The sequence below is a fragment of the Triplophysa dalaica genome, chromosome 13 (genome assembly GCF_015846415.1).
Source record: "Triplophysa dalaica isolate WHDGS20190420 chromosome 13, ASM1584641v1, whole genome shotgun sequence".
Taxonomy (NCBI): Eukaryota; Metazoa; Chordata; class Actinopteri; order Cypriniformes; family Nemacheilidae; genus Triplophysa; species Triplophysa dalaica.
In genome coordinates, this window is record NC_079554.1 from 9,567,747 (window position 1) to 9,595,712 (window position 27,966).

General features: G+C 36.7%; 1 protein-coding gene across 5 annotated transcripts; it reads right to left on the bottom strand.

Moving 5' to 3' along the window:
* Positions 1-529: 529 nt before the first annotated feature.
* On the bottom strand, positions 530-27,935 carry si:dkey-71h2.2 (low density lipoprotein receptor adapter protein 1-B). Of its 5 annotated transcripts, none has more exons than XM_056765345.1 (10): positions 27,729-27,935; positions 11,778-11,920; positions 10,606-10,724; positions 5,475-5,589; positions 5,119-5,191; positions 4,911-4,991; positions 4,387-4,505; positions 3,522-3,556; positions 2,295-2,320; positions 530-1,960 (listed from the first exon to the last, which is right to left on the bottom strand). In XM_056765345.1, the coding sequence occupies exons 1-10, from the start codon at positions 27,811-27,813 to the stop codon at positions 1,914-1,916; spliced, it is 843 nt and encodes a 280-aa protein (XP_056621323.1). In that variant the 5' UTR covers positions 27,814-27,935; the 3' UTR covers positions 530-1,913. The 5 variants fall into 5 exon arrangements, with proteins under 5 accessions (XP_056621323.1, XP_056621325.1, XP_056621321.1 ...); XM_056765347.1 differs by having other exon boundaries at positions 2,286-2,320; XM_056765343.1 differs by having other exon boundaries at positions 2,295-2,323.
* Positions 27,936-27,966: the final 31 nt, after the last annotated feature.

A 27,966-nucleotide genomic window follows, 5' to 3' on the forward strand; every position in this document is an offset into this window, starting at 1 on the left:
AGTTTTTTAAAAGGAGATCTTGACTTGTTTATTGTTGTTTTGGCTGTTGCAGTCGTTGTAAAGACATTTTATTCATAAATTTCATCATCAATGACATTGATCAATTTCTATGGTCAAACTTGTTCTTTCCCTTAAAATAATCTCAAATTCAACAATTCAAAAAAGCACCAAATACAAAGACATATTTAACATGATTATTTAAAACAAACTACACCACTACTAAACTAAAACCTGATCATACTAAATCCAATTATGCTATTGAATAATAAAATTATTCTGTAATGTAGGAAGGAAACATAGCATGGACTTCATTTAAAATGCTGCATGACAGAGAAAACTGCTGAGAGATCCACTGGGATCAAAGACCTTCTTGAACTTTTAGCAATTTCAGTGATGAAGAGATTTAGATCTTCTGAGTGGACACTTTGGTCTTTAAGAGTGTGGAATGAAAGCATAAAATGATTTACCTCTAAAGCTGTGGTTGCTGGACATATAGAGGATATCTGAACGCCATGGAAAATGTTTCATATTACATTTCAGAGGGCCAAATAAAATTGGTCAACTTTTATTTGGTCGACATAGACATATATGCATTTGGCTAATTGACAGAGGATGAAGGTACACATTTTATCAGTAATGTTATTGTTAAGTTTGATCAATGTGTATCCCAGGGAATTAAACCCTTGACTTTGGTGTTGTCAGCACTTTTCATCATCAGCTGAGGTGTAAAACAAGAATGCGTGACAGATGAAAACTAAAGAAATGAAACAATTTACTGTAACACAACTCCTCCACATCTTATAATTGTGTTGTTTTTGTCACCATGATCCATTCTTATAAACTTTTCTCTGGATTACCAACATATGCATAGATCTTGGTTTAATTCTGTTTTTAAGCAAATCTGCCATCATCACTGGCTTTCTATTTGTCTGTTTGTACATTTGAAATCTAGTTTAGATTGTAACCATTTATTTCATGTTTAAAAAAGCCAAATTATGATTTTGATCTCATTTGATATGTTTTATGTATGACAAAAATCTTCAGTTGCCTAAGTATATAAAGTTGCATATACATGTATTTCAAAGTTTAAAAGTCAAATCATTTCACTAGATTAAAAAGACAAGACCAACAATTACACAGGATAAAACACTGTAGATACAGTAAATATACATAAAAATAATAATTTAAAGTCTTTTGTTAGAAACCTGTCTATAAATAGTCCTCCAAAAATAATAATAAGCAAACATCCCCTGACCCACAGATTTTATATATGACATTGGATTTCAGTGCTTTAAAATACAAACATTGTGTGTAAATATCAACAATCCATAAAAATTCTAGACATCTGTCTGCTTGCCTAGCATTCGACCGGGATAAGCCATGCAATCTACCTTTCAGATGAGAGCTTTGTTGACATTGTTAGTTTATTGTTATGATGAGTGTTTAGATAAGCAGAAGATAAGCATTACATCAAACAAGGACTGAACATCTTTGAATGCTGGGCTGAAAGGCAGACAGCTGGAATGTATATTAGGTCTCCCTTTCAAAAACGTGTCCATTTATTATTCCCTGGCCATAGATAGCACCAATGCATTGACATTTTTAGAGTTTTCCAATAAATGTAACAAATCTATATGCATGAATACAATGTAACAACATGTTATTTTATGCATGTTGTGCTGTCTTCAATGAACACTGGCATTCAAGAGCTCAAAAAGTTGAATCATGCACATTAACTGTATGCTGCTTGTTTTTAGAAGTATTGTTTGGTAGTGTTTTGAATGAAGATGCAAAGGCAGTGGTATTGTATGCAGTCCAAGTGCTGAGGACACTTTTCCATCGACTGGCTAGAAAGTGTTTGTGTGTTCAGTTGGAGTTGATGTTGCTGAACGATAGAGAATCTTCTGCTGGACTCACTGCTGCATCTTCAGACACGGTTCTGTTACGGGACGTCGCCAGCCTGATGGAGGGAGCGGAGTGGAGATGAAAGATGAAAGTTGGACAGAGGGCGAGAGGTGAGAGAGAGTGAAATCTATGAATAATTCAAATGTAAAAAAATGACATCACTGTGCCTATGATCTCACAGCGCTCCAGCAGAGGAAACTAGAAGCGAGAATGGAAATACACCTATAAATATAGTGGGGTCCAAAAGTCTATAACACTAATTAAATAGTTTTTTCCATTATCTTAATAATATATTATTTGAGTGGAATGCATGTTAGTGTATAGCCATGATAAAACAGTCAAGTGATTTAGCAATGATGTTTCTAAAGAAAATCTCTCACCTCACTTACTTGCGTCCATCTCCTCCACCTCCATACTGCTGCATGGCAGGTGATAAAGAGATAACAGCTCATATTGAGTTGTGGTAGAATCATTACATGTCTATATTATATCTTTCGGCCATTTCAACCAACCTAACCTTCAGGTCTTGACAGCAAGATCTATTTGACTAATCTTCTTTCTACACACAGTTTAGGTTCAATCTGTGGCTGAAGCCTAATTATTTAATATAGCATTTGGAAGATCTGCATGCTGTTTTTCTACTAAGTGAATTGCAGAGCTGATGCTGTATTTGGATGGATCTGATTTGCTTTCAGGATCACGGTTCTTTTGTGGATTATGTTGCTTAAATGACTTGACATTTATTGATGACTTACATTAGCAAGATGACAGAACAGTTTCTGACCCGCTGAATGCCAACAATGAGGTCATAGTTATACATTAGAATAAGTACTAATAATCGGGCACATAATGGCAGCAGGGAACCTATGGTAAGCAACCTCGGAAAGGCCTTTATGTAACATATATAAATGATCAGGTTAATAAAACAAAAAATGAATTGTTTATTTTTCGTAGAAAGCCATAGGAAATCTACACCTGATGTTTGTGATTGAATCCCGGCACACGGAGTATGTGTGGTCCAGGCGTCAGTCTGCACAGCAGTTTACGCTGATGGCGTAACGTAAGGGGAGGCAGGTTCAGGTCACTTGTACACGCCCCAATCTCTTGTCTCCTCCCCCACGTCAAATCAGGGACACAAAGCGAGGCGCAAAGAAAAGTATATATGACCCTATTTTGGCTCCAGAATACGTTTCTTTTTTTCCCCGTCCATTAATCTAAACCATAGCTGGAGCTGCAAATGTATTCTCAGATCTCCTGCTGTGTGGTAAATCTCATTCTTTCCGCACTTTATGGAGAAATAATGTCTCACCTGAGGGTGTGCGAACTCATTAGCTGATAATATGAGGCAAAATTTTGTTACAATATTACACATTAGACACAAAAACAGACATTAAAGGAAGAAAATCTACACCACAGTCTCTAGTGAAGGACAAATATGGTGCATTTACGGAAACAACAATAGAATATTTGATTCAAGCATCTGTTGTTTTAAATTTTAAATGTTTGTCACCTAACAAAGTTAAAATGCTCTTGGAATGTTTTGGGTCAGAGTGAATTCTTGTCATTTTGCCTATACATGTTTTGTAAGTGCGTAAAAGTGTGTAATACAAACTTACCTTGAAAATGCATCATCGAGGCTTTCTTCCACGTCCTGGAAAATAAAGATCAACAGAGGAAAACTAGATCAACACATTATAAACGTGCATATATCACATGAATGTTCTTAAACATAGAGTACGTGTGTTTCTGTAGCTCAATTGGTGGATCATTGCATCATTCTAAACCTGTATGAACTTCTTTCTTCTGTAGAAACACAAAAGAAGATCATTCGAAGAACATTGGTAACCAAACAGCATCAGTCCCAAATGACATTTCTCAAGATATCTACTTTTGTGTTCCACAGAAGAAAGAGTCAAATACCAGTTTTAAAGGACATGAGATTGAATACATAAGACATTTTATTTTGGGGGTGAAACCTGAACGAAATTCAGTCACAGAGTTGAAAATTATTAACCAAACCACAGCTGAAGAGGATGTGAAGACAGGCCGATAGATCCAACCTCGAATAAATGAGACATGCTTAAATTATTTAGAGACAACTCTAGAACTTGAATGGGTATTAGGCCATCTAGTGGCCATATATGGTCAATAACGTTAGCTAAATGTGATCTTTAGTGGCAATTCATCAATGGTAATGGCAATTACAGTATTTTTACAGTAGTCATCAAAACAATTAACCATTTTGGAGCAGACATGTGAAACAATAGTGGCACTGTATCAGCAAATTAATGAGAATTGTACACATAGGCTACATCAAGTCATATTGGAGGACATATTGATTCAAAAACACCCATGCACACGCTACATCTGTCCTGCTGTGAAAGGACATGCTTAACAATGAGTTCTTACTCTGATTCTTATTCTGCTGGGGGACCCAAACAAAGTTCACATGGCAGATTTATAAGCATGCATGCATCTTACCCAGGAGTCATGATTGAATGGCCGTCTCCTAGTATTGCTGCGTGGAGAAGGTGAGAGGAAGGCAGGGAAGAAGGGTTTCCGATATTTGTGCTCCTTCAAAGCCTGAGTTTTGTCTTCCTCTGTAATAAATAAATAAAAGTCCTGTATAGACAGACGCACGCACCTGGCCCCAAGTTAACTTCCGGTCTGTGTTTGGTTATGGCTAGTAATAAGACACTTAATTTAATATTAAGTTTCATTTATATTACAATTAATTTATATTCATATTTAATTGTGTATGAATTACATTAAAACTACTCAGATTCTTTTGTGGAGTCTGGAAGTTAAGTTTGGGCCACATTTGTTTGTTAATGTTTAGAACGTCTATTGAATTTAAAGATCTAATACAAATAATAAATTGTAAAACATTCATTCATGAAGAAAATAGGACCACTCATAAACTGAAAACAGATAGTTCTCCCAATTTATTACAAGTTATGACAGAAATGAAACAGACAAAATTGTTTTAACTGATTATATTGTACCTGAAACACTGTTTGGTTCTGATTCTGGCTGCGTTTCACGTTCTGAACAGGAATCACATGTGCGAGTTTTCTTACTTTTATCTGAAAAACAAGTTTTGTTTCCCTCAAAAATCCTTTCGTATATTCTGTCAAATATGCAATACACTGCAATACAACAAATGTATTTTTAACAAGTTTTATTACCTATTAAACATTCATAAGATCTCACCTTCTTGTGCTATCTCCCACAGATCCAGAGCTACTTTGAAAGCTTGTGCGACTGTCAGAGTCACAGCCTGAGCCTGTGAATATCAGAACAAAATCCAAGGCTGAACTTTAAGTCTCCTGCCATTGTCCACTGGATGGCGCTACATACTAGGTATAGATCATGCGAAAAAGGCTGTGGCTTTTCTAATGTTTTAAAATTGTAATAAAAACACAAACTGTAGTCAAACAAAAGGTAAACATTAAGAAGGCAAGATTTCACACTATCAGAACTATTAGAATTGAACAAAACGTGTAAATAAAAGATGTGGATTACATTAATTATACCCGGAGTATTCATGCAAAACTTAAAGCACTCACTATTTTCTTTTTTTGGCACAGGAAGGCATGGCACTCCAGAGTTTCATTGAATTGGCTTTGGGAGACGTAGGCAAAGACTTTATCCTGAGTTTTATCAGTTGTGCAGTAGGATATTCTGCAGAGAAAAGAAATACAAGCTCTTATATGTACACTGCATGTGTGTATATTTGCAGATATTTTTCAGGAAATAAATAATGGATCTTTGTAGATGGCTAAACATTGCAGATAACCTAAACCTAAAGTTGTATTTTGGTTTAAGAGGATGACACTTATTTAAAAAATGTTAGGGAAAGGGATTTTTCCAGTTAAACCATTTAAAACCATTTAAAACTTTAGATTCCTGTTAAAACAGATTTGTGAAGGTGTAATCGTATAAAACCCTTAGCATGGGTTTGTAATCTCTTCATATTCATTCATAGGCTTATATAAAACCACTTTTAAAACTTTATGCAGAAACATGATGAAATGGTCTAAAACGTTTGTGGTTGAACTGTAGTAAGACTATCTAGGTGTGGTGATAATATTCTGTCAATTCAATTTCATTTAGCTTCTTCAAAGAGACGAGTGAGTGTAAAATAAAGCCCATTATACACCACAACACAGAGTAGACATTGAGTTTTGCTTATACACACCTGATGGTGAGAAGATCACATTTAATATCATACAGAAAGCCATTCAATAAATGGATAATCCAACTAACAAATATAAACAATGAGAAATGTTATAGAGAATTGAATATCTCCACATTAAGCACTTTCATTTCAGGAAGAAGATTGAAAATTAGAGTGACATATCGAGAGAGATCGTCTGTGTGAAATACTGAGATTCATTACACAAGAACTGGAGGAAACCGAAAAGCTCTGAACTCACTTCATCTACAAGTGCCTCAGATGCACGACCTAAATAAAAATGCCCAAGACTCCCTATTCCCCGTCTCTCTCCTTTCTCTCTCTGAACGTGGGGAATTATCATTTATTCTCGTGTGTGGTGCACCGCTCGACTTCATTAATGAAGAGGGAAAAGCTGAGGGAAGGAAACTCAAAATGTTGGCCTAAATATATATTCCCTCTTTTTAACATGAGGTGGAGATTTTAGTTGAACTACCTCAGTTATACTGCCAGCAGCATTTTATTGTGTTGTTTACAAACATCTGTAACTGTTCTTTTGAACGTTTTGAAGTGTAAAGCATCAAAATCACATCAGTTGCACTTTTTCATCGAGTGGATTTATTTCTGTCAATTTTCAAAAGCAATTTCTGGCACACACTCAAAACTCACAGATACTGAACAAACAAAAGCTTACACCATTACTGACCATACAATAATGCATTAAAGCATGTTATAAAATAATGGACACCTTCTGTAATTTTAAGCAAAAGTTACAGCAAACTCTGCAACACCAAACAACGTTGAACAAATAATATTATTTAATGTAAATAAAACTGACCAAATGACACCCCCCAAAGGGACAGCTTGCCCTGACCTGACATTTATAAAAAATACCATTATCCTTTAAAATGTAACATTTTACGACATCTAGAGAGAGCAAGAATACATTATTACATACATATTACATATTCTTAAATATACAGTAGCATTTATGACAGCTTTCCCATGTGAGATATATATATGTATATATATCTGTGTGCTGTGCATATTCATTTTGTATTTATAAATATACACACATACACATGTATACATAATTAGGAAATATTGACAAGTACTTTTTATATTGACCAATATTTAAACTATATATAATGTTTATTGTATTTAAAAAAAATCTGAAATATATGCATGTTTGTGTGTGTTTTTATAAATTCAAAATTAAAATGCACAAGTACACAGATGTATATAATGTAAACACAAATTTATTATGGATGCGTTTAATCGCCACCGAACTATCGGTATCTGTATCAGCATTGGCATCGACAGAACTCACTCTGAATAACTGGCTATCGGTATCGTTGGAGAAATTTTGTATCTGTATTTAGCTTTTTTATTTCTTTACTTATTTTATCTTCCCATTCGTACAAAGTCTAGCAATTGTGCAAAACAATTCAACAAATGATTAATCGTAAACATAAGTCAGTTTTAAAACTTGTGTTTTGCTTCATTTTCATTTCAAATAATAAACTTATGAACAAAATAAAATTTCCATTATTTTAAATACATCCCTTAAAATAGGAAAATCTGAAAATAATTTCCAAAATGCAACATTTTGTAAACAAAACATTCAACATTGAGAATGCCGGCGTTCACAGGAGTGACACTTATTGTTCTCTCGCAGTTTTGCCCTGCTGGGTGTCTTATTAAACACGTTACAGTACAGTCTATGACACTCAGAGTGGGAAAGAAGCTCTGGTTTAATCCTTTCATCAACCCCCATACACTTCATGTGGGACCGTGGTGAATCTTATTACACAAATCACACTGATAAGCCAAATAAAGCCTTGCACAAATATAGATTTATTAAAGAAATGTTGGCAGTAGTAAAATTATCTTTCTATGAACAAACATGCACAGAATGATCAGAAACTGCAGTTTGCATTAATTGTCATGAAACAGAATCAGAAAAAAGCCTCAGACTTCCCTTCAACCTTTACGGTTTCTGATGTAACAAAGCTGACAGCTCCTGCCAAGGCCAGACAAACAACATCATCTTTTCTTTCACTAAAAATAGAACGGCTGTCTTTTTCTTCATTATTTTTATACTCGGCTGTGTACCAGGATGGGGCTCAAAGTCAATAAACTATTCATTTAATTTTCTTCTTTTGAAACCCCCATCACTGTATATGTAATTCTCTCATTTTCTATATTATCTGTATGTAAAAGAAACAGAATACCCATAATTCTGTGCTTCACCCTACAAATGACTGTCCGAGACCCCCCCAGGGCCCGGGTTGAAATAGCACTTGTTATAGCATTCTGACTGAACTCTGATATACCGTATCGTCCCCTGGCACTTGTGTTTATTTTCTGAGCCCCTTTGAAAGTCAAACTGAGGCCTCGTGATCAAAGCCTACACTGATTACATTCTTCCATGTCAGACTCGCTGCTCTAGGGCATTTCTTTTATCCTGACTGAAACATGCTTTACCTGGATCAGGATAATAAGACAGAAATAAAAATAAGACGAAAGGCTGGTGCTTTGGAGAGCGTTTTGTCCTGCTACATGAGCTCTCTGCATTCCACTGTGTTAAGCAGGAATCCATATGCCATTACGTTAAATAGCCAGAACCCCACAGAGGATCTCTGATGGGAGCAACCCGGATGATGGAGGAGTTCCAGGTTCAAGGACATAGTGTTTTGCTGCGGATCTGATTTTGTCTTGGCACAGAAATAAGAAACAAGTGGCATGTTTTTACAAAGAAAGGAACAATTATAAGCGGTGTGTGAAATCCCTTACTGTCAAAGAATCTATTGTATTTGAGGAACAACTTACTTTTTGACCATTCAAAGTATGATCTTTTGATAAATTATTAAAAAAAAATTGTGTCCAATGAGGTTGCAAACTTCAGAATTGTATTGGACATGAGAGGTCATCAGACATCACACACTGTACAAAACTTTCAACCATATTTCAACTTTAGTTCAAAAGCTCCCTTCAATTTTAAGTTTAACAACTGTCAGACCCAACTTTGTAGAAAAATTAGATTATTGCTAAAAAAAATTACACACACACACACATACACGTAGAAAAAATAAAGGTATGTTGTTAGGTTTATTGTAAAAAATAAATAAAAAAAAGTGGATGTTTTTCTTTGATTAAAAAATACATTAAAAAATAATCAATTACTCTCCCAACATAAATTATTTGAAAAAACACCAAAGAAATCTGAATTCTAGAGTCTTAGACCTTTCCAATGATACATAGTTTGTCATGATTCGATTAGAAATTACATGCACAATATTGACACAAACTTAGGTCTCCCGTATAGGAGACGGGTGACAGTTAACAGGCTACGTTCTTTTTAGGTCACTTGAATTTATTTTATTAAACTGACTCTAAAAATCAAACACTCACCAAACATACTGCTGTTTGCATACTGTATTTTTGGGAATGTGCATATTTGGATGAGGGAATGGAGAGATTGGGGAGGGAGGGCTACATCTTCTGGGTGAGGATTATAAAATAACTATAATTTCCATGACTGAGTCTCTGGTGTTGCTGATAAGAGTGGATCAGCAGTGGGACCCCGCTCTGCACTATGAACCAAGCCCCGCCCCCATCACACCCCCCTACCCCCGGCCCCCCATCATGATAATTGCATGCCTTGTGTGAATATTTGATTGACACACTTACATGGTAATGACTTACTGGTTAGTGACTTGACTACAGAGGTTATACTGCTATCTGTTCGCATGGAGAAAAAAAACACAGAAGGTCTACAGACCTTGACTGACTTAAAATCTTTCAGCTATTGATTAGGAGGGAGTGAACCGGAGATGCCTGTTTAAACAATTGACCCTTTTTACAAAATTCCACCGAGCATACTTATCTCAGTCAGCGGGGATGCACTGAAAAACTACATATGTTTTGTCGGGTAACTTTAAAACTCTTCTTTTCAGCAGAAACGAACAACATAAATTAAACCATTTTACATACCAACACAACAATATAATAAACACATAAAAGACTTAATTAATAATTCATTAAATAACACTTTCTACATTTATCCTTATTATTAGTTCTAAGCAAAGCATGCTGGGAATACGAAAACCTATGCTCAATCACGTATTAAGCCTTAAGTTTACTCAAGATATACATACAAAAATGTGTGTGCAACAATAAATATAAAGATACTCAAAATATCAAAGTAAAATAGCAAAACAAATTTGTTTGTTGAAAACAATATTTTGTTAATCTAACAACTATGCATACATAGAGCTGCACAATATATAAAAATGATCAAAATATCGTAAATGTGCATATCGCAATAATTTGCAATATCTAAATAATTGTAAAAATTCATTGAAATATGTTTTATCAAAGTTTGATGAAGATAGCAGAGCACCTGTGCCTGATGTCGTGTTCTTCATTTTCAGCTCATTCAAGTAATAACTTTTTAAATCATTTTGCACAGTGTAATAAAATTATGAATTGTATGAAAGCATGTGAAGAAGGTTAAATACCTGTAAATGGAAACGTCCTCTATGAGGTCATTGGTTTCTGTGTCTGAGATGATGATTCCTTTAGGAGATACAGTTAGGGTCACCTTTCTGAACTTCTTGGCATTGGCACTGGCACGAGCCTGTGGATGACAAAGACCCAGAAAGAAAGTTTACAGCTTAGATGTTGCTCTTTTATACATCATTCAAATTGAGTTCTCAAAATGTTTTGTTAAGTTGCCTATGAGACATACAGTCAGAAGAATGAGAAGCTTGGTAAAATACTATGAAAATATTAAGATGTAAAATCAATTTGAATTGCATTGCTAAAACTTGGTTTTTGATATTTTTAAATTCTCCATTTAATCTTATTGCAGTCTAGGATAAAAAAATAGATTTATCTTTCTCATGGTCAGGAACAATTTGTGTGCGACACAGACAAACAACTTTATCACCGTCAGCTTTGAAAGGCCAATCCTAACTCATCGACCAAAAACAATATCCTCAAAAGGTCAGCAAAGTCTGTGTCCGCCATTTCCTGTAACAAGGTTGACTACACTATAGGTACAATTCTTCACATATAACAATAATTTTCAGGTTGCTTAGGTGGTGTCACTGGGGTTGAGGTATATTATTGCAATGTGTTTGCAGAAAGGAAAAGAGGCCAGTATGGGATGAGGGGAAATTACAGTTCAGAACTTCTCAAGGACAAATGAATTCAGGCAAAGTGTATCTAGAGGGTCTTTCTTTTCCCCAGGGGACAGTCAACACTGATTTAAAACGCAAATGATAAGGAGTGCAGAGAAACTCATATCAGGGATTCAGAGCTTGGCGTCTCATTTGGAAAGATAGTTGTCACTTCAATGCTGTCTGATTTGATTATGGTATTATAGGAAATTCATATTTTCCATTGCATTCTGAAAAACTATAATTTCATTTCAACATATTCTCACCCAGAAATAAACACTAAAAATATATTTTCGTTCAACAGTATTACATCTTAAGCGTATTTCATACAAAAACATACACCAGGCAATACTAAAGATATACAAAGGCAGCATAAATATTGTTTAACATAAAATAATCTGTCCAAAGCGGCTAAGAATTACCAGAAAAATGTCAGAATTCATCTGTTGTCCAACATTGTGTGGCAACATGGTAACATTTTACTAGTCTCTTGACCTTTGGTGACTGACCGTGGTAACAATCCTCCTGATGGCAGCTGCTGCCATGTCTTCTCCTTTCGGCTGGCCAACCAAAGTCATACCCAGATACTTCACATTGAACACCATTCCTTCCAGCAGCGTCTCCTTGGTGTCCGTCCAGTTCTCGGGGAGCTCTGAAAAAAAACAAAATAAACGTTTTTCAAACATGGTTGTGCTTCACAGCCTTTTAAAAAAGCCCACGCGAACATTTTCAAAGCATGAAACATGTCCATGTTCACACATCAAAATGCGAAAGAAATTAAATTGTAACATTTATTTTCAGTGTATTATCTAAACTAACAAAAAGTATTTTCTGCCTAAAATATCATTGAACATAGAAAGCAGATTTTACACTATGGTTTTTGTTTCCGCGCAGGGAGACATTCAAAAACTGTGCCACGCAGTGAGCTTTAAATAGCTTTTCGGTCCCATTTGGGTCCAATACCAAACGCTGTAGGCTTGCAGAGCTAGATCATCAGATATGGACACACTTTAAATTGACTGCCCTGCTATTGCAACTGTGTTTAAAAGTACTATTACACTCGCAATTGTGATATAAAATCCATGTATATTAGCACGCCGAAGCCGAATGACATGACATAGGGCTATAACAGCACTCTTTTCTATGTGATATTGTTTTATAATGATACAACAATGACAAATGTCCTCTATGCATTTACACCAAATTACTTGAGAAAGAAAAAACTCAAAACTGCAATAAGAGAGCATTCAAAATGTGATTTATATTTGTTTAAATTGCATGAATATGTGGTACGATTACCACTTTTTCTAGTTTCAAATAAGCATGAACAAAGGGCTTAGATCAAATCATATACTTCAGTTCAACACATTTTTGTTTACTACTATATTCTTTTATCTAAAAGGGTTGCAAGGGATATGAAAAGAATGTATCTACTATGACAGTGTCCTGTGCCCCGCTTTGACAGCTCTGTGCTTTGGGCCATCTGGCCCCCCAGAAGCACCAGCTGTTTGTGGCCAGAAAGGCAATTTTAACTCTGCACATTTTTCAACAGCAAGTAAATTATTAACCTAAGAAGACACAGAATCTATCTCAACCCTTGGCCGGTAGGAAAATGTACACTTAATGCTCGCTCAGCACAGCAGCATTTTTGCTAACGCTTATTTCAGATGGGCTACAGGGCATGGAAAATACAGAAGAGGCCAAAAAGCTCCGAGCAGCGTTCTCGGGCTTGTAAGCACATTATGTTTCCTTGAGCTGTTCCTGTATATTGGTCATGCTGAAATCATGAAGTGGACATGCTGACACATAAAAGCTGGGCCAAGAATCCCTTTATTCCAGCAATGAACAACTACAGGTAGCATTGCTGTATTAAAGGCTTGTATTGTACCATACTGTTTGTACACCAGACTGCTAAAATGAATAAATTATCAGATCAATGTCGATGTTCCAGGGGCCGGATTCACAAAAGTGTTTTGTTTTTATATATAAGAACAATCGATTATAGGAAGTCCGTAAGAATGTTCCTAAGTGCAACTCTCAAAGTTCTTTCTGAAGATCATTATTTTTTAATAGGGATACTGTAAAATTACTTGTCAGTGATTGTACTCACCAGCAAAGAGGTAACAGTAAATATAGAAATATATATTTATTAAACTTTACTTGTTTTAAAAGCACCTCATGTTCTCATATACGCGTGTGATTTGTTAAACGGCATTTAAAAAATAATATAATGTTAGCTGAAATGTTAGATAGCATTAAAATATTATAGTATTATAATGCTTATTTGTGTATTACGATGTTGTAATATTTATGGTAACATGAAAAACACTCTGTTTTCTAATGGGAAAAGTAAGGCATCACATTCCTTTTTGGCAAAGAAAGGTTTTTCCTTTTTCATGAGTTAGGATTTAAAGGGGGGTCAACAGTGTTTCATGAATTCTGACTTCTTTACAATGTTAAAAGTGCTTTCCTGTGGCTCAGTGGTTAGAGTATGGCACTACCAATGCCAAGGTCATGGCTTCGATCTCAGGGGATTGTACATAATCAGAAACAAAAATGTAGAATACAATGTAATTGGATTGTAAAAAGTCTTTTTTGGAAAAACAACGTCTGCCAAATGCATAAATGTAAATATGCTGGCTTTTCGTCCTTAACATGGTCAACTTGTCAAAAAACAAGTTGAACGTATGATGTGGTATTTCTGTGTTCGATACACTCCCCCAAGGTTCGTACACATTTCGAAAAGTTTTTTCGAAAATGAAATTCCGCTATGTAACAACTTTTCTCAGTCCCTTATTGGGCAATTCTCCTGGAAAATCACACCCACAAGTCAACCAGCGAGAGAAAGACCATTAGGCACAATTTGTTGACACAAATGTCAACCAAAACTATGGATATAACTGTGGATTTGGATATTGTTTGAAACTGATAGATGTATCAGTCCCAGTGCTAAATGAACCGCACGCGGTGAGTAAACCTGAGTCAAATGTCTGCGCTTTGTTGGCAATCAGCGTCTACGTGCATTATGTAAACAACGCAAACTTATAGTAAATCAACGGCAATGCAGGGACAATGCGATGATGTATTGTGTGCACATGCTGTAATCTACCAGGAATTCAACTATTTAACAAGGTGGCTTTTTCGTATGAAATCATACGATTGTGAATCCTACAAAAACGTACAATTACTAGAAAATAAAGCAATACTAAAGCCCCACACCTAACCCTAACCTCCCACGAAAGCAAATCATACTAAAATGAGATAATTCGCATTCATACGAATTAGTCAAAATTAGCAACATCCTAAAATAGTAAAGTTTTTGCTGTGAGAATATGTTGTACAACAGGGTGAAACATGAAAATAAACAGCCAGTATTGCATCTTTGGAGTGAGAGTTGCATTTTTAACAATATATAATTTGATGTCTGGTTTGGAGTGTGTCTGTGCGACAGAGTGATCCGATTTGTGCAAACATAAAATAAGATTACCGAGGCGCTGAGATGTGCTGTAACCACGTTTGTGTCTGCGTTAGACAAAGCCACATGGCATTAATCCAGATTGATATTGTCACGGTGTCAAGGTTCTGTGATGCAATGCACTTCAATCAGAATAAATTGACTTAAATGGTTAAGCGTATTATTACAGTTTTGAAGGGAAATTAATCTTGGAATTCTAGACCTTAATACTGTCTCAACCCAAAAAATACATGCCAGATTAGACACGAGAGAAACATTAGCTAGTAATTGTCTTGTTCAGACGCTAAATGTGTTTTCAACCCACTGACACATTTCATAATTGGGCCTTTGGATGAACTGTCACACGGAAGTAAATCAATGGAGACTGTCAGCTACAGTTCCAGTTATGAAAATAACAAGCTTAATGGTCTCATTAACACTCAAAAGTCAGATGAATACTTAAGCGTGTTACATCCCAGTAAATATAATGACTCCATTTTCATGATGGGATTAATTAAAACATGAGCTGACACATAAACACAGCCAGGACGGTTGCCCATAGCAACAGGTAAATCAAATGCCCAGATTTTTCGAATCATGTTGAAGAAGCACTTTGTGCACAAAACCTATCTACATTTTATGTATCACATAAATTGTTCGACCACAAACATGGTAAGGAAAGTTTGTGTTTATCTAAGGAGACTAAAAAACAAAATTCCCTTCATTCAGCTACAAACATGCCGATATCAGTCATAAGAAATACTTCTATGTTTTCTGCTGTCATTTAAAGTGTCAGAATAATGAGCGTTGGTAAGAATCTGGGACATTACCTTGACTGAATATAGGACATGAAGAGACTGGAGGGACAGAACAGAGAGTATAACTGATTCTATGAACACATAGGCTAAAGGCTGAAATTCACTACAAGACTTTTAAAATCTGAACAGGATTTTTAAAAACTAGACATCATACACTTGCAGACTTTTTAAACATCTGCATTGAAAACAATAAATGATACAATTAGAAAACAAAACATGATACAATTAGAGGACTGCCGCAGACTCTTTGCAACTAATCCAGACTGAAAACCTGGGCAAAAGTCTTGTAGTGCATTCCATCCATAAATTGACTAAAACATTCTTTAGTAGGTCTTTACTTGTTCTATACAAACCCAGTCTCAAGGCAGTTGAACCTAAGATGTTACTTTGAACAATTTTAAAGTCTTCATCTGTAGTCCATCTTCTATGAAGAAGTATTTTTTGTATTCCTGGGTTGACTTCATATAACATAGGATCTGCCATTAAACTTGTTCTCAACTGGTGGGTCATGACCAAAAATTGGATCACAGGTCCATTCTGGTAGTATCATATGAGGGGGAATGCTAATAATAAAATATAGCTACCCAAATAACCGCTGGTCTCACTAAGATAAATATGTCTTTGTGGAACTTAAAAAGGTTCTCCCAAACAGCATCAAACTGTTAACTTGTTGTTCCTTGTTTTAACCTTTATTTCAAAGTAAAAGTTTCATTTTTATTAATCAGATCGTATTAATTTCAAATGTATGGTTGATAAAGGTCTTTATATACAATTTTGTGCTTTTAGATACAGAAATGAACACATCAAATCTTCATCAAATTTCTCTGCTTAGGACAATGCATGCAGAGGACACTACAGTAGTGTCAGGCCAAGATCTGTTGCCTAGCAACGTAAGTGCTACAATGGGCAGGGGGGGTTTGGGGGGTTGTGTTGACATCAGCAGTCACAACAAAAAGCAGAAAATACTGAGAAATCGATACAATGAAGATCAACAAATGATCCTACTGAAAATTATAAATAATGTTCTCTTGAGCACAATTTCCTGAATGATAAAGCAAAAATTAAACATATTTATTCCCTTCAGTTTTACAATTTCCGTGTGTTGCTTGTTTGAACAAGATTCCAAAATACTTTGTTTTTCTTCATGTTCAGAGAACTGCAAAAAAGACACAAATTTCCATTACACAAAAGCAAAAAGTTGATCATTTTCTCATCTAAAATTTAGAAAAGTTACAAATGATTATGAGTTTGAAAGTTACATCGAGTCCTATAGCCTTTGAGTTTTTTCAGAGATCTCATGATTCAAACAGTTGAAAAAAGTTAAGATATCTTTAGAATAACTCTTATTTATTTTTTACTACTGTTCCTTTTCCTCCAAGAACTTTCAGGTCTGCATAGGCCTGTAATTATGAGCGTTATCTCTCTTATGCATGACTGTGCAAATGAAATTAATGAACAGAGAAAACGAGGTTTATCTCTCCAGTGAAAGAGGAAAGACAACATCTACTCCCTCAAGGCAACCAAAGGAACTTTCTTCAAAAACTGGATGAATTAACGATTTTCTGCTTCAGTTCACAATCATTGGAAACTAATACACACAGGACTGTCCTACCGACACAGCACACATATTTATATATAAATGTATCATCATTGTCATCTTAAATTCTTCTGGGTAAAATGAAATGCAAATACATGAAAGCAGACGACAGAATTGTTATGAATTGTACATAGTAGAGTTATCACACTTCTAACATATGCAACTTGAGTTACTGCGTTGTATATATTATATTTTACTTTACAGATTATAGAAACTCTCCCTTCACACCTTTCATGAATGATGTTTACAATAAAGAGCAAACCTCTATTATCCAGACATTTTCCCCACAAATCCTTTAAAATAAACAAAATGTATGAAGGAATAATGTTAATCGCTTAATGTACTCATACTAATCCAACTGCAGTGCAGCTTTGCCTAGCTGTATGAGACTGTTTTTTCATGATAACAAAAGCTGAGTCTTATCTCTGAGTTAACTTTGAGCTTTCTGACTCCTTGCTAATTTCTTACATAACTATGAATATAAATTACAATCCACATTATAATGAACAATATGCATTTTAACCGTTAAGAAAATGTAACTGTTTACAATATTTCTATATTAAAAATTAATAAATACTATAAAATAGCCGTTTTGTTTGCGTAGCTGAAAATCTAATTATTTTATGAAAAAAAAGCCATTGACATAAAAAACTGGCCAAGATTAGTCAAGAATTGTATCTTTAGTTTGTAATGAAGAGTAATATAACTTTTATCATTAAAGAACAATTCATAAAAACGCCTCTGTGTATTGAGCCTTAGTATTGAGAAGAAACCAAATTAAATGATACAGGTCCAAGTTCAGGCAAGAAAAATAGTTTGTGAGTGTAACACCGGAGTTACCAGGCAGGAAAGTGAATCCACTTGCAGTTTTGAAAAGATTATGAAATAATAACATAATAAAGATCCGAATAAATAAACGAATAATCTACATGACAAACTGAGATCTAGAAACATAACAAAAGAGATAACGGCTATATACAGTATTTATCCTATATTTATATACCAAATGGGCAAACAAGGAACACCTGACGCTAATTAAATTGAACAAATACTCAAAGAAACCACAAAGAACTACAAAACGACATGGGGAAACAGGAACTCAGGAATACAAACGAAAAGTTCAAATAACACAGGAAAAGCAATGTCCAATTATAACAGTATTCATGGAAACTGTTAGAAACTTTATGAGTTTGAGTTGTAAGTGCTTCCTCAGCACACTGTCCTGATAAGAGAGCAAACAACACTTTTGCTTCAGGACCTTTTATGGAAGGCCATGTTTGAAGCCATTTATCAAGGTCTGCTGTATAGAAGGAAGTTCCACTTCAGCTTAAATGGCGGGGACAACTGAATGCAGAGAAACGCTAGTGTATTAATGGAAAACAGTTTCAGGAAAAAATTTGAAGGTCCAGTGTATAAAATTTTGCAGCACAGAGGTGAGATTGCGAATTGCAAACAACGACTCACGCTACCCCTTCCTTTCCAAGCATTATGGTGGCTGACACAGAGCTTAGGTCACGTCACTTCACTTATTTACGAAACACGTAGAAAAGTTTGTCTGTTTATGCCTACAGTAGAAACAACATGACGAATGTCATGTAAGGGGACCTGCGGTGTATGCAGATAGAAATAGCTCATTCTAAGGTAATGAAAACATAAAGCTTGAAGGTCTTTATACACCTATGAAGACGGTACATTATATTGCATTTCTGATCCCCAAAATATTACACATTGGACCTTTAATTATTTTTTTAACCTTTTGTGTTATGAATTACTTGGCTAATGAGGTTGTGAACTTTGAACTTGTGTCTTTAAAATTGATGGTGAAATCAATACTGGTTGAAAACAAATGTAAGGATCATGATTTATTCAAGATGCAATGTAAATATTCATGTATTCCTCTAAAAGGGAATCCCCATCCACAGTGTAAACTCACATATCTACTGTATGCTTTAATATGATGATGCCCAATTATATAAAAAACTGGTGGCTATAACAGGGCCACAGCTGGTGTGTGTGGCATAAGCGATGTCCCATGGGGGTTTGGATCTAATGGAACCACTTCGTGTGCTGCTAATTGGTGGATTTTGAGCCGGAAAGCACATGCCCTGCCTGCATTCGGTAATGGCTGAGGTCAAAGTTCAAAGCACTGAAGACAGCCAATGGATTAAGTGACTGCCACAGCACCCTTAGCCAGGTTGACCACTCCCAGCATGCCGTATGACTCTGAATCTTATAAGACTGGATTGTAAAAATCTTACATTGCTTATGTTTGGGGTCTCAGAGACCCCAGAAATTTTAACATGCATATATTTAAGATCTCAATTTGGTTTATCGACCAGAAGAGTCTGAATCCTACAGAGATCAGCAGCAAAGATAAAAGACAATGAGAGCACATGCATAGAGTGACAGACAGTGACAACGTTCAAAAATGGAAATGCCAAAAATAGAATAAAAGAGATTTTTTAACAAGAGAATATCGTGGGTAACAGGTACCTAAGAGCAAAAGAGAGCTGTCAAATTTTCTTGATACACGTTCAGGCTGTCAAACAGGAAGGAAAGTTTGGATGTCAATGAGCTCGCTGTGGGCGGATGTGGAGGGCCCCAGACACTCCGATGGCCATACTTCTCATGCAGTACATGCAGTACTCAACTGCATGACACTTCCTACATTACATGCTGTTAGAATCTGAGAGTTGAGATTATACATTAAAATGAGAATAATAGAAAGGGAGGGAGAGGCACAATGCATTTTAAAAGAAGAATTTGTAAGAAAAATAATAATGATGTTTAGTTTAAAGGGGCGATGAATTAAGACCTCCATTTTAACCCGAGCTTTTGTTATATAAGAGGGGATCGTATTCAAGCGAACATCTTGTAAGTGTGAGAACTGAAAACGCCCTTGTTACTGAAATTACAGCTGTTATTGGCACCAGGACCAGCGAACGCCAGGTCCTGGAATGCACCTATTGATAAGTTGAACACTGTCTACACAGAAAAATATAAACGACTTCTTCTCTAGCCCCGCCCACTGGTTCGCGCATGACAGTACTGAAGTAACACCATTTACGCTGAACCAGATAGATAGAGCAAGCAATAAACAAACATGCAGTTAAAGATCGCAAGATATTGTGGAGTCAGTGCCTGGTTGTGGAAGAGCACAGCCGCTGCATAACCATCCGTCGGATTCTGACATGAATAATGCGTGGTTGAAGTTATTTTTTAAGAGGTTCCAGCTCACGTGGGTAAAACATTACCGCAGATTCCTTTGTGAACAAGGCAGAGGTCGACGATGGATTTGCAGAGTGGTTTAAATTAAAAAGCAGTGCTGTGCCGTCAATATTGGATCCGATAGTAATGGCACAGCAATCTTAAATGAGTACAACATATTTGTACTATGCGTCACTATTGCTTTGTTAAAGATCGCTTGATATGCCCTGAGCACTATTCGCACGGGATTGATAGGCTATACAAACTATACACAAAGCCTTGCCATCACATCATGGAAATTAGTCAGTAAATTTGAGTAAAATCACAGACTGCATTTATTCTGATAATACCCAGAATACCCAGTATTATCCCAGATAATACTAATCCTGTGCGAATAGCGCGAATGTGTAACCTAACATTACGTCTTATTCACAAAGATAAGATAATAATATTCCGTTATAACATTAACAGTTATTTACAAGTATTTTCAAGAAAGTAAAATAGAGAAGCACACACAAATTACTGTGGTGTGCTGTATGACTTTTATTCTTTGCTTTTAAACACACAGTGTCCTGAGTGTGTCCAGAAATACGCACGGTGCATCAGTACTTCCTCTCCAAAATCTATTTCTCTTCTTTTATTCATAACCTGCAGGGAACAAACCACAGGGAGCCTCTATCTTCACAGAGAGTTAGGAAAAATAATGACAAAGACAAGAGAATAACCAGAGAAAGAAAGATCTACACTGAGGTCTGAGGGGAATATGTTTCAGTTTTTTAAATGATTTAGAAGATCGCAAATAAACAAATCAAAGCTGGACAAAAGAATTGAGAGACTACTTGTCATTTGGTTTTGAAAGAAGGGAGGGATAGACAGATTGATACATTTCTCTTTGCTGACAGTTCAAACAGAAAGCATTTATATTTGATGCAAAAAAATCTTCACAAAGAAATGTCAAATAAAAATCGCACATTATTTAAAAAACAGCTGAGTATAAGAGGCAGTGAAACTAATATGATAATAATATTCTGCATTATAATTAACTGAGAAAGTTATCAGTGTTATGTTAGTACATCTTGCCCCACCTTCAAAGACCCCAGAGTTAGAGCTCAGGTACTGTGGTCCTAAACATTCCTACTTTATGTTAAAGCCTTTTGTAAAGAAATTAAACTTTATTGGTCAACCTAACTGGTCTGCGCCAAAATTCAATGGCAGGCAGACTTGCTGTTGCACATTGCATCTTATCTGACGGTTATCACAGTAACATTGTCTGAGGGTCACTGAGGCCAGAAGTAATAAAGGAGCAAGTCTATTTCTCTCTCTTTCCCCATGTGTGCCTTCCAGGTCAGTGGTGAGTCACAATTAAGGCAGAATAAAGGTAGTCTTATACACTCAGTCTTCATAAAAGCTGTGCCTAGTGACAACAGTGTCAGACGAGCCGTAAAATGGGCAACAAGGAGGATGGCCTTATGAATCCTTAAGGTCTTTTTACAGAGCATTGCACACTTGTATTGCAATACTGTGTGTCTGTGTGTGTATAAATTGTGTGCTGTACTGTATAAATATAAAGTAAATAATGCAGTGTCTTTACAGTATGAGTATGTGGGGGATACACATCGAAGTGTGCAGATTTCTAATTAGTGATATTTTCTTTAGGGAGGGGAGAGAGGAAATGCCTCAAGACATTTGAATAAGAAAACTATCTACATATCTACATTATAAACAAAGCAAATACTGTATTAGGAAATATTTGTGTGTAAGTGTGTATTTGTCGGCAGATAATGTTTCAGAGATACTGTAGCCAGCACTGTAAAAAATATCAGTAAAAAACAATAATATTCTTATTCCAGCAGCTGAGGTGCCAGAGAAAAAAAACTCAAATACATTTTTGTTAAGTAAAATTACATTTTTAATCAGTAAATTTGCAGTTTATTTCAGTTATTTAACATTTTAACAGCATTTCAAAAATATGTGAAATTTACAAATAAAATTACAGTTTTCAACTGACTATGTCTTTTAGCAACCCGTGAGCACATGGTGTCATATGATGCATTGCCTGATACTTGCTTTAAGTTTATATCTCTTATTGATCTTTAACTTATACATTTTCCAATGCTTTATTTTATTACCTTTAGTCTATAGTCTATGTCTTATTTCCTCTATATCTCTGATGTGTAATTTTGTCTTTGTTTTTGTAAAAAGGTGCTTTACGATAGTATTATTATTATTATTAAATATTGACATCATGAAGTGATGAACACCTGCAATGTGATGAAATACAGATAAAAACTCATCAGGAAGGTGGTATTGGATCGACTGAATTGAATTGCATTACTCAAGACATCGTTCATCCCTTTCAGTCTTGTCTGTATGAACTGGATATTAAATAAAAATGACGTGATAGCAGATGTTTAGCAAACACTGAATCATACTATACAGGACAAGATGTTACACTGTCCATTGTGCCAATAGGTGGTGAACACTTGCTCGATTAGACTTGTTGTGAGTGATGCAAGGGTGGGGGTGGAGGGAGGTCCGCGTGTTGTACGGGAGGTGAATCTTGGCTAGGTTAACACTCCTGGACAGTTGGGGAGAGGACACTTATTCAGTAATTTGCCTTGCATCACAGGGTGTTTTGGCCTTTTAAACACTATACACCCTCCGCAGGGGTGGCCCGCTGCAGGATGATCAGCCCTCAGATTATGTCCTTTGCTCAACCACCTCCGAATTTCACCCTCAAGAGGTACTTGGGGCCCAGCATGGGTCGTTCCGCCTGAGCCAAATCCACTTGCTGCTTTTTCAACCGGCTCTGACATGGCGTTGATGGTTTTCCGCAAGGCCTGACCGTGGCTTCCGAGGTCTTTCAGCATTCTGAGGATAGAGGATGCCACAAATCCTCTGCAACCCACCTCAACTGGATAGACCTTAATGTTCCAGCCACGCTGCTTCGCCTCTGCTGCTAGCTATACATAACGCAGCTTCTTATGCACATAGGCCTCTTCAATTGAGTTCTCCCATTGAACTGTGAGCTCTATGAGGTAAGCAGCCTTAAATGAAGGGAAGCAGAGTACCAAGTCTGGCCTTGGGTTTGATTGAGGCGTTCTCAGGTGCGAAAATTAACCTCCGGCCAATGTTTGCCAGCATCTTCCAGTCCCGGGCCGTGTCGGTATTTTCTGTCCATCTCTGACAAACGTTGTTGTTAACTTCCGGAAGTTGGTTTCTCTTGGCGGCAAGGAGTTGGTCTCGCTCCACTTGCTTTCCAGAGCTGCTGCCAAGCTCTAGAGGACCTGGTTGTGCCGTACAGGTATATCTCCCTTGCGTCAGGCAGGTAGTGCAGCCTGTCATGCTGTGTTTGAGGGTTGCTGGAGTTTGGCAGAGGCCACATGTCGGATCCTCTACATACAATTGATGGAAATTCTTTGGTGATGGGAGTATGTCATATGTAGCTCTAATGATAAAACTGATTTTGCTTGCTTCCACCTCCCATAGTTCTCTCCAGCTGATCTTTCTTCTCTCCACACCTTTCCATTGTCCCTGTTTAGCAAAAGAGACAGCCTTTGCATTTGTATTCCAAAATAAGGCTAGTAAGAGGTAACTCCAGGGCTCCCCTGCCAAAGAGGCCGATGTTACTAAGGCATGGTGGGACGCCAAGCCATTTTTTGTGTATAAAGTGATGGTTCATTCCATCTTCTACACTGTTGTTATAGGGAATTCATACACACTAAGTGGCCACATTGTTCAGGGGAGGAGTCAAAACTGTAGGCACCAGAGCTCCAGGTTCCCAGGCGATAGTGCCTTGTCGATGTTCTTCAGACCGTTGACAATCTCTTGCCTGAGTTGTTGCACTTGCTATTTGTCCTCGAGGCTTGCATTGTTCCATCTGCCCAGGCTTTTGACCGGCTACTCAGACACCATTGGAATTTGGTCTTGTCGATGAAGACCCTTTTGTCACCCTCTTAACTAAGGATATGCTACAAGATTTACTTAGTTTGATTTTCATTCGAGCCCGCTTGATGTTTTTCTGCAGCCTTTCAAGTAGCTGCTTTGTGCATGTTGCAGTGGTGGTTAGTGTTGTCATGTCGTCCATATATGCCCTAATAGGTGGAAGACATAGCCCAGTCGTGGTTCGTTCACCGCCCACCACACATTTTGTGGCCCTAATAATGACTTCCTTGGCCATCGTGAAAGCCAAAGGTGAGACTGTGCACCCTGCCATGATGCCTACCTCCCAGCTCTGCCAGGTCTTTGAAGTATATCTTGAACAGAGTGGTAATGAGTCCTAGTACTTGGAAGAATTTGAAAGATTCCCAGATTATTCATGGTGAATTGAACCAAAGGCTTTGGCTAGGTCAAGGAAGATCACATGTAGGTTCCGCTTGCCCTTCTTGGCTGCTTGGATCTGGTGCCAGATCATGCTTGAATGCTCCAAGCAACCAGAGAATCCTGGAATTCCAACTTTCTGTACAGATGTATCAATGTACTTATTTCTTTCTAGGTAGGTGGACCGCCTCTGTGCTACGATACTGAAAAAGATCTTCCCTTCGACGTTGAGAAGGCTGATTGGCCGGAATTGACTGATGCGTCCTCAAGTAAATTGAAAGTGCACCTATAAGCCCGAGACCTTCATTATACCTTATTTAAATATGAACATTGAACATTCATCGACTAAAAGAACAGGAAGCAGGTCACTTTCAATAAGAGTAATACAATACAAACATACAATCTTCACTGAAGGTGCTCAGTTCACGATGCCCTAGAAGAACCATTCCATTAACATTATTCTAAAACATCTGTAGATCCTTTCTGTTACACAAAATATTCTTTGTAAAAAAAGAAAGAAATTAACCTTTGAGTAACATCAAACCAAGAATGGTTCTTCCATGGCATCGTTGTGAAGAACTTGTGGTAGCACATCTTTTAAAGAGTATTTCTGACTGAAACAGGTTGTTAAATGAGGGAAAAAATGATTAATTGTATCCATCGAATCAATTTGATTGTGAACATTGGCTAGTAGCATATGGTTTGAAGGAATGCGTAGAAAAAGTTCAGATGTGATTTTCCCCATGTTTACGGTATGAAGGGGATATACGCGACCTAATAATGCCACAGCATATCTGAGATATAATAAAAGTGTTGTTTCTTGTTGTTAGTTTAAAGTAAAATGGTGTTCCATCTGTCTTTAACCTAGTAACTATGCACACAAAGTACACTAGTCTAAATAAAAACAATGCAGAAACAGGACAACACATAAATGTTTATGAACGTATGTAGAACAAAGTTTCCCACCCACTTTGTTTGCTTGTACAGTATCAATCTGTGTGAATGTTCGCCTCACTTCAGATGATTGGAAGTGAGACACTACGGTCACTTCTCTGTTGTCCTTGCAATGTTCATGTCCTTCATTAGCAGCCAACAGACACTTTTGTGTGTTATCAATGTGCTGACTGACATCGATCCTACCAAATGTGTCTCTAAAAATGTTTGCTTTACTGAATCGACAAACACAATTACCTTTAAGCAAAGACTGAGAGCTTCTGACGTATTGATCTTATATCATGCAACATTAGCAGCCATTGCGGTATTTAATGTAGTGCACAGAAAATCAACACTTGATCAATGTAGAGAAAGTCGTGTGGACTTTATGAGCTGTATTGAGTTTACTACATAGACATCCTCAATATATTTATTCTTGAACTTGTGTTTCATTATGTATGCCAGAGCACACAAAGATCTTGCTTAGCACCACAAAACTGTAATCAAATTACTATTATTGTTTCAGAAATAAAGACTCATCAACTAACATGAAACACTATGGTCAAAAGTATTATAATACTACAGTCAGAAACATGTTTCCTGCCTGTAAACAATGTAATTTCTGGGATCAGATTCACTGGAGTGACTCCAGTTGGGAACATGCAGAAAATTACACTGTATGTATGTATGAAATGTGCATAGGTTCTGTTTAATGGATAAAAGATGGAAATCCTCTACTTGAGGCGGAACTCCGTCCCCCCTTGAAATTCAATCACTCGGCATAGACATTTCCTATTTAGCATAAAATATACATTTTTTATTCATTTTACTAATGTCACTTTTAAAGGGATAGGAAAGGGTTTCTTCTGAACGCAAATGAAGATATTCTGAGAAATGTTTCAGGTGTTTTTTTGTCCATATAAAATATAAGTCTAAGGGATCCAATGTTGTTTGTTTACAAACATTCTTCAGAATATCTTTTGTGTTCCGCAGAGGAAAGAAAGTCACAAATACACCATTTACCCTCTCCCCATCGTTTCAGCTTTGTTAAATGGAAGCACAAAGATCATTGTCGAAACATTGAGGTGTTAAAAAACATGGCAACATCACTGACTCCAGGCAACGCTGACCTTATCATACAGACACCAGTTCTCAGCCTCAGCAGCATTTTCATACACACACATCACAGCTATTTTAACTGAATATTATTAAGCTAAATATTATTATAAAGATAAATTGTGCCCAACAAGCAGTTAGTAAACCCAAATTCTAAATCTTGTCTCTTTAAACAGACTTCCGTTCAAATCATTAAAAATGTATCCTGAGATAGCAGAAATTCCCAAGACGCAGCTGTTGATTTGAATAATTCATCAAGCTAATTTTACTGGTCCTCCATCAAAAATCCATCCCTCAGATGTGAAAGGTGATGTAGAGGGACACCAGCTGTATTTTTGGCATACAGTTCAAGCGAGAAACTGAAATGTTTTCGATTCTCCCCCAGCGTGGATCCTGAACTTCACATCTCACACGTCAGAACGACAGCGTGCTGAGCCTCAGGCCCTGTGCTGTCACAAACGCCTGTCACGGCGGATGTGACACGGGCTGTCTCCTAATACACTGCCCTCTTTTCCATACAAGAATGCTCAATTATTCGTTCTTCCAGAACAATAGCTGACAAGACTGAGGACTTGACCAACTGATAAAACAGTTAAAGGTTAACTGTTAATGGAGGATGTGGGATTTAGAGTCACTGAAAGTGTGAAAGTCAGAAAGCTGGGATTTTATAAGGTTTGACCAGATGTCTCTCTGTGTCTGACCAAGTTTTAACAGATATCAAAGCACCAGCCAACCGAAGTTCAGTGGTGAATTATTTTACTACAGTAGACATCATTTTACAGTATTTGTAGTAAAAACAGCAAGAATTACTGAAAGAATTTGCTTTTTAAAGCATTTAAAAGTAAGTAGAAAAATGTCACAGTTAACATTGGCCACAAAAATATTCCTTGCAACAAATTGAAATATTTTAAAAAGGCAATTAAGTATAGCGTTGCATTGCATGGACAGCGCGCGCTAATGCAGATCTATAGACGCAGTATTCAGTCAATATAAATACAAATCTCACATTACTCACTTTCATGCTTTGAGGTTCCCCATGTGTGCCGCGGCACTCCCGGACTTTTGATAATCGCCCTCCCGGCTGATTTTAACGCATCCATGCTGGATGGTGGCTGAGCAGGTGCTGTGCTCTTCTTTGGTGCCTATCACTGTATGTGGGATGATGGTAGAAGTAGAGCATGCAACGAGTATGAAGCGAGTGGACACGAGCTGCCTATAGACAGCTCACACAGTCCTGTACAGTGATATTAACC

Bases quoted from the DNA above. Each gene is read 5' to 3' on its own strand.
- si:dkey-71h2.2 (XM_056765342.1), bottom strand. From the start codon at position 27,813: ATGGATGCGTTAAAATCAGCCGGGAGGGCGATTATCAAAAGTCCGGGA. The intron at 3,557-4,386 runs GTAAGATGCATG...TTTATTTTCCAG, and splicing joins CATTCAATCATGACTCCTGG to GACGTGGAAGAAAGCCTCGA. The intron at 1,961-3,521 runs GTAAGTTTGTAT...TCCCTCCATCAG, and splicing joins CTCGATGATGCATTTTCAAG to GCTGGCGACGTCCCGTAACA.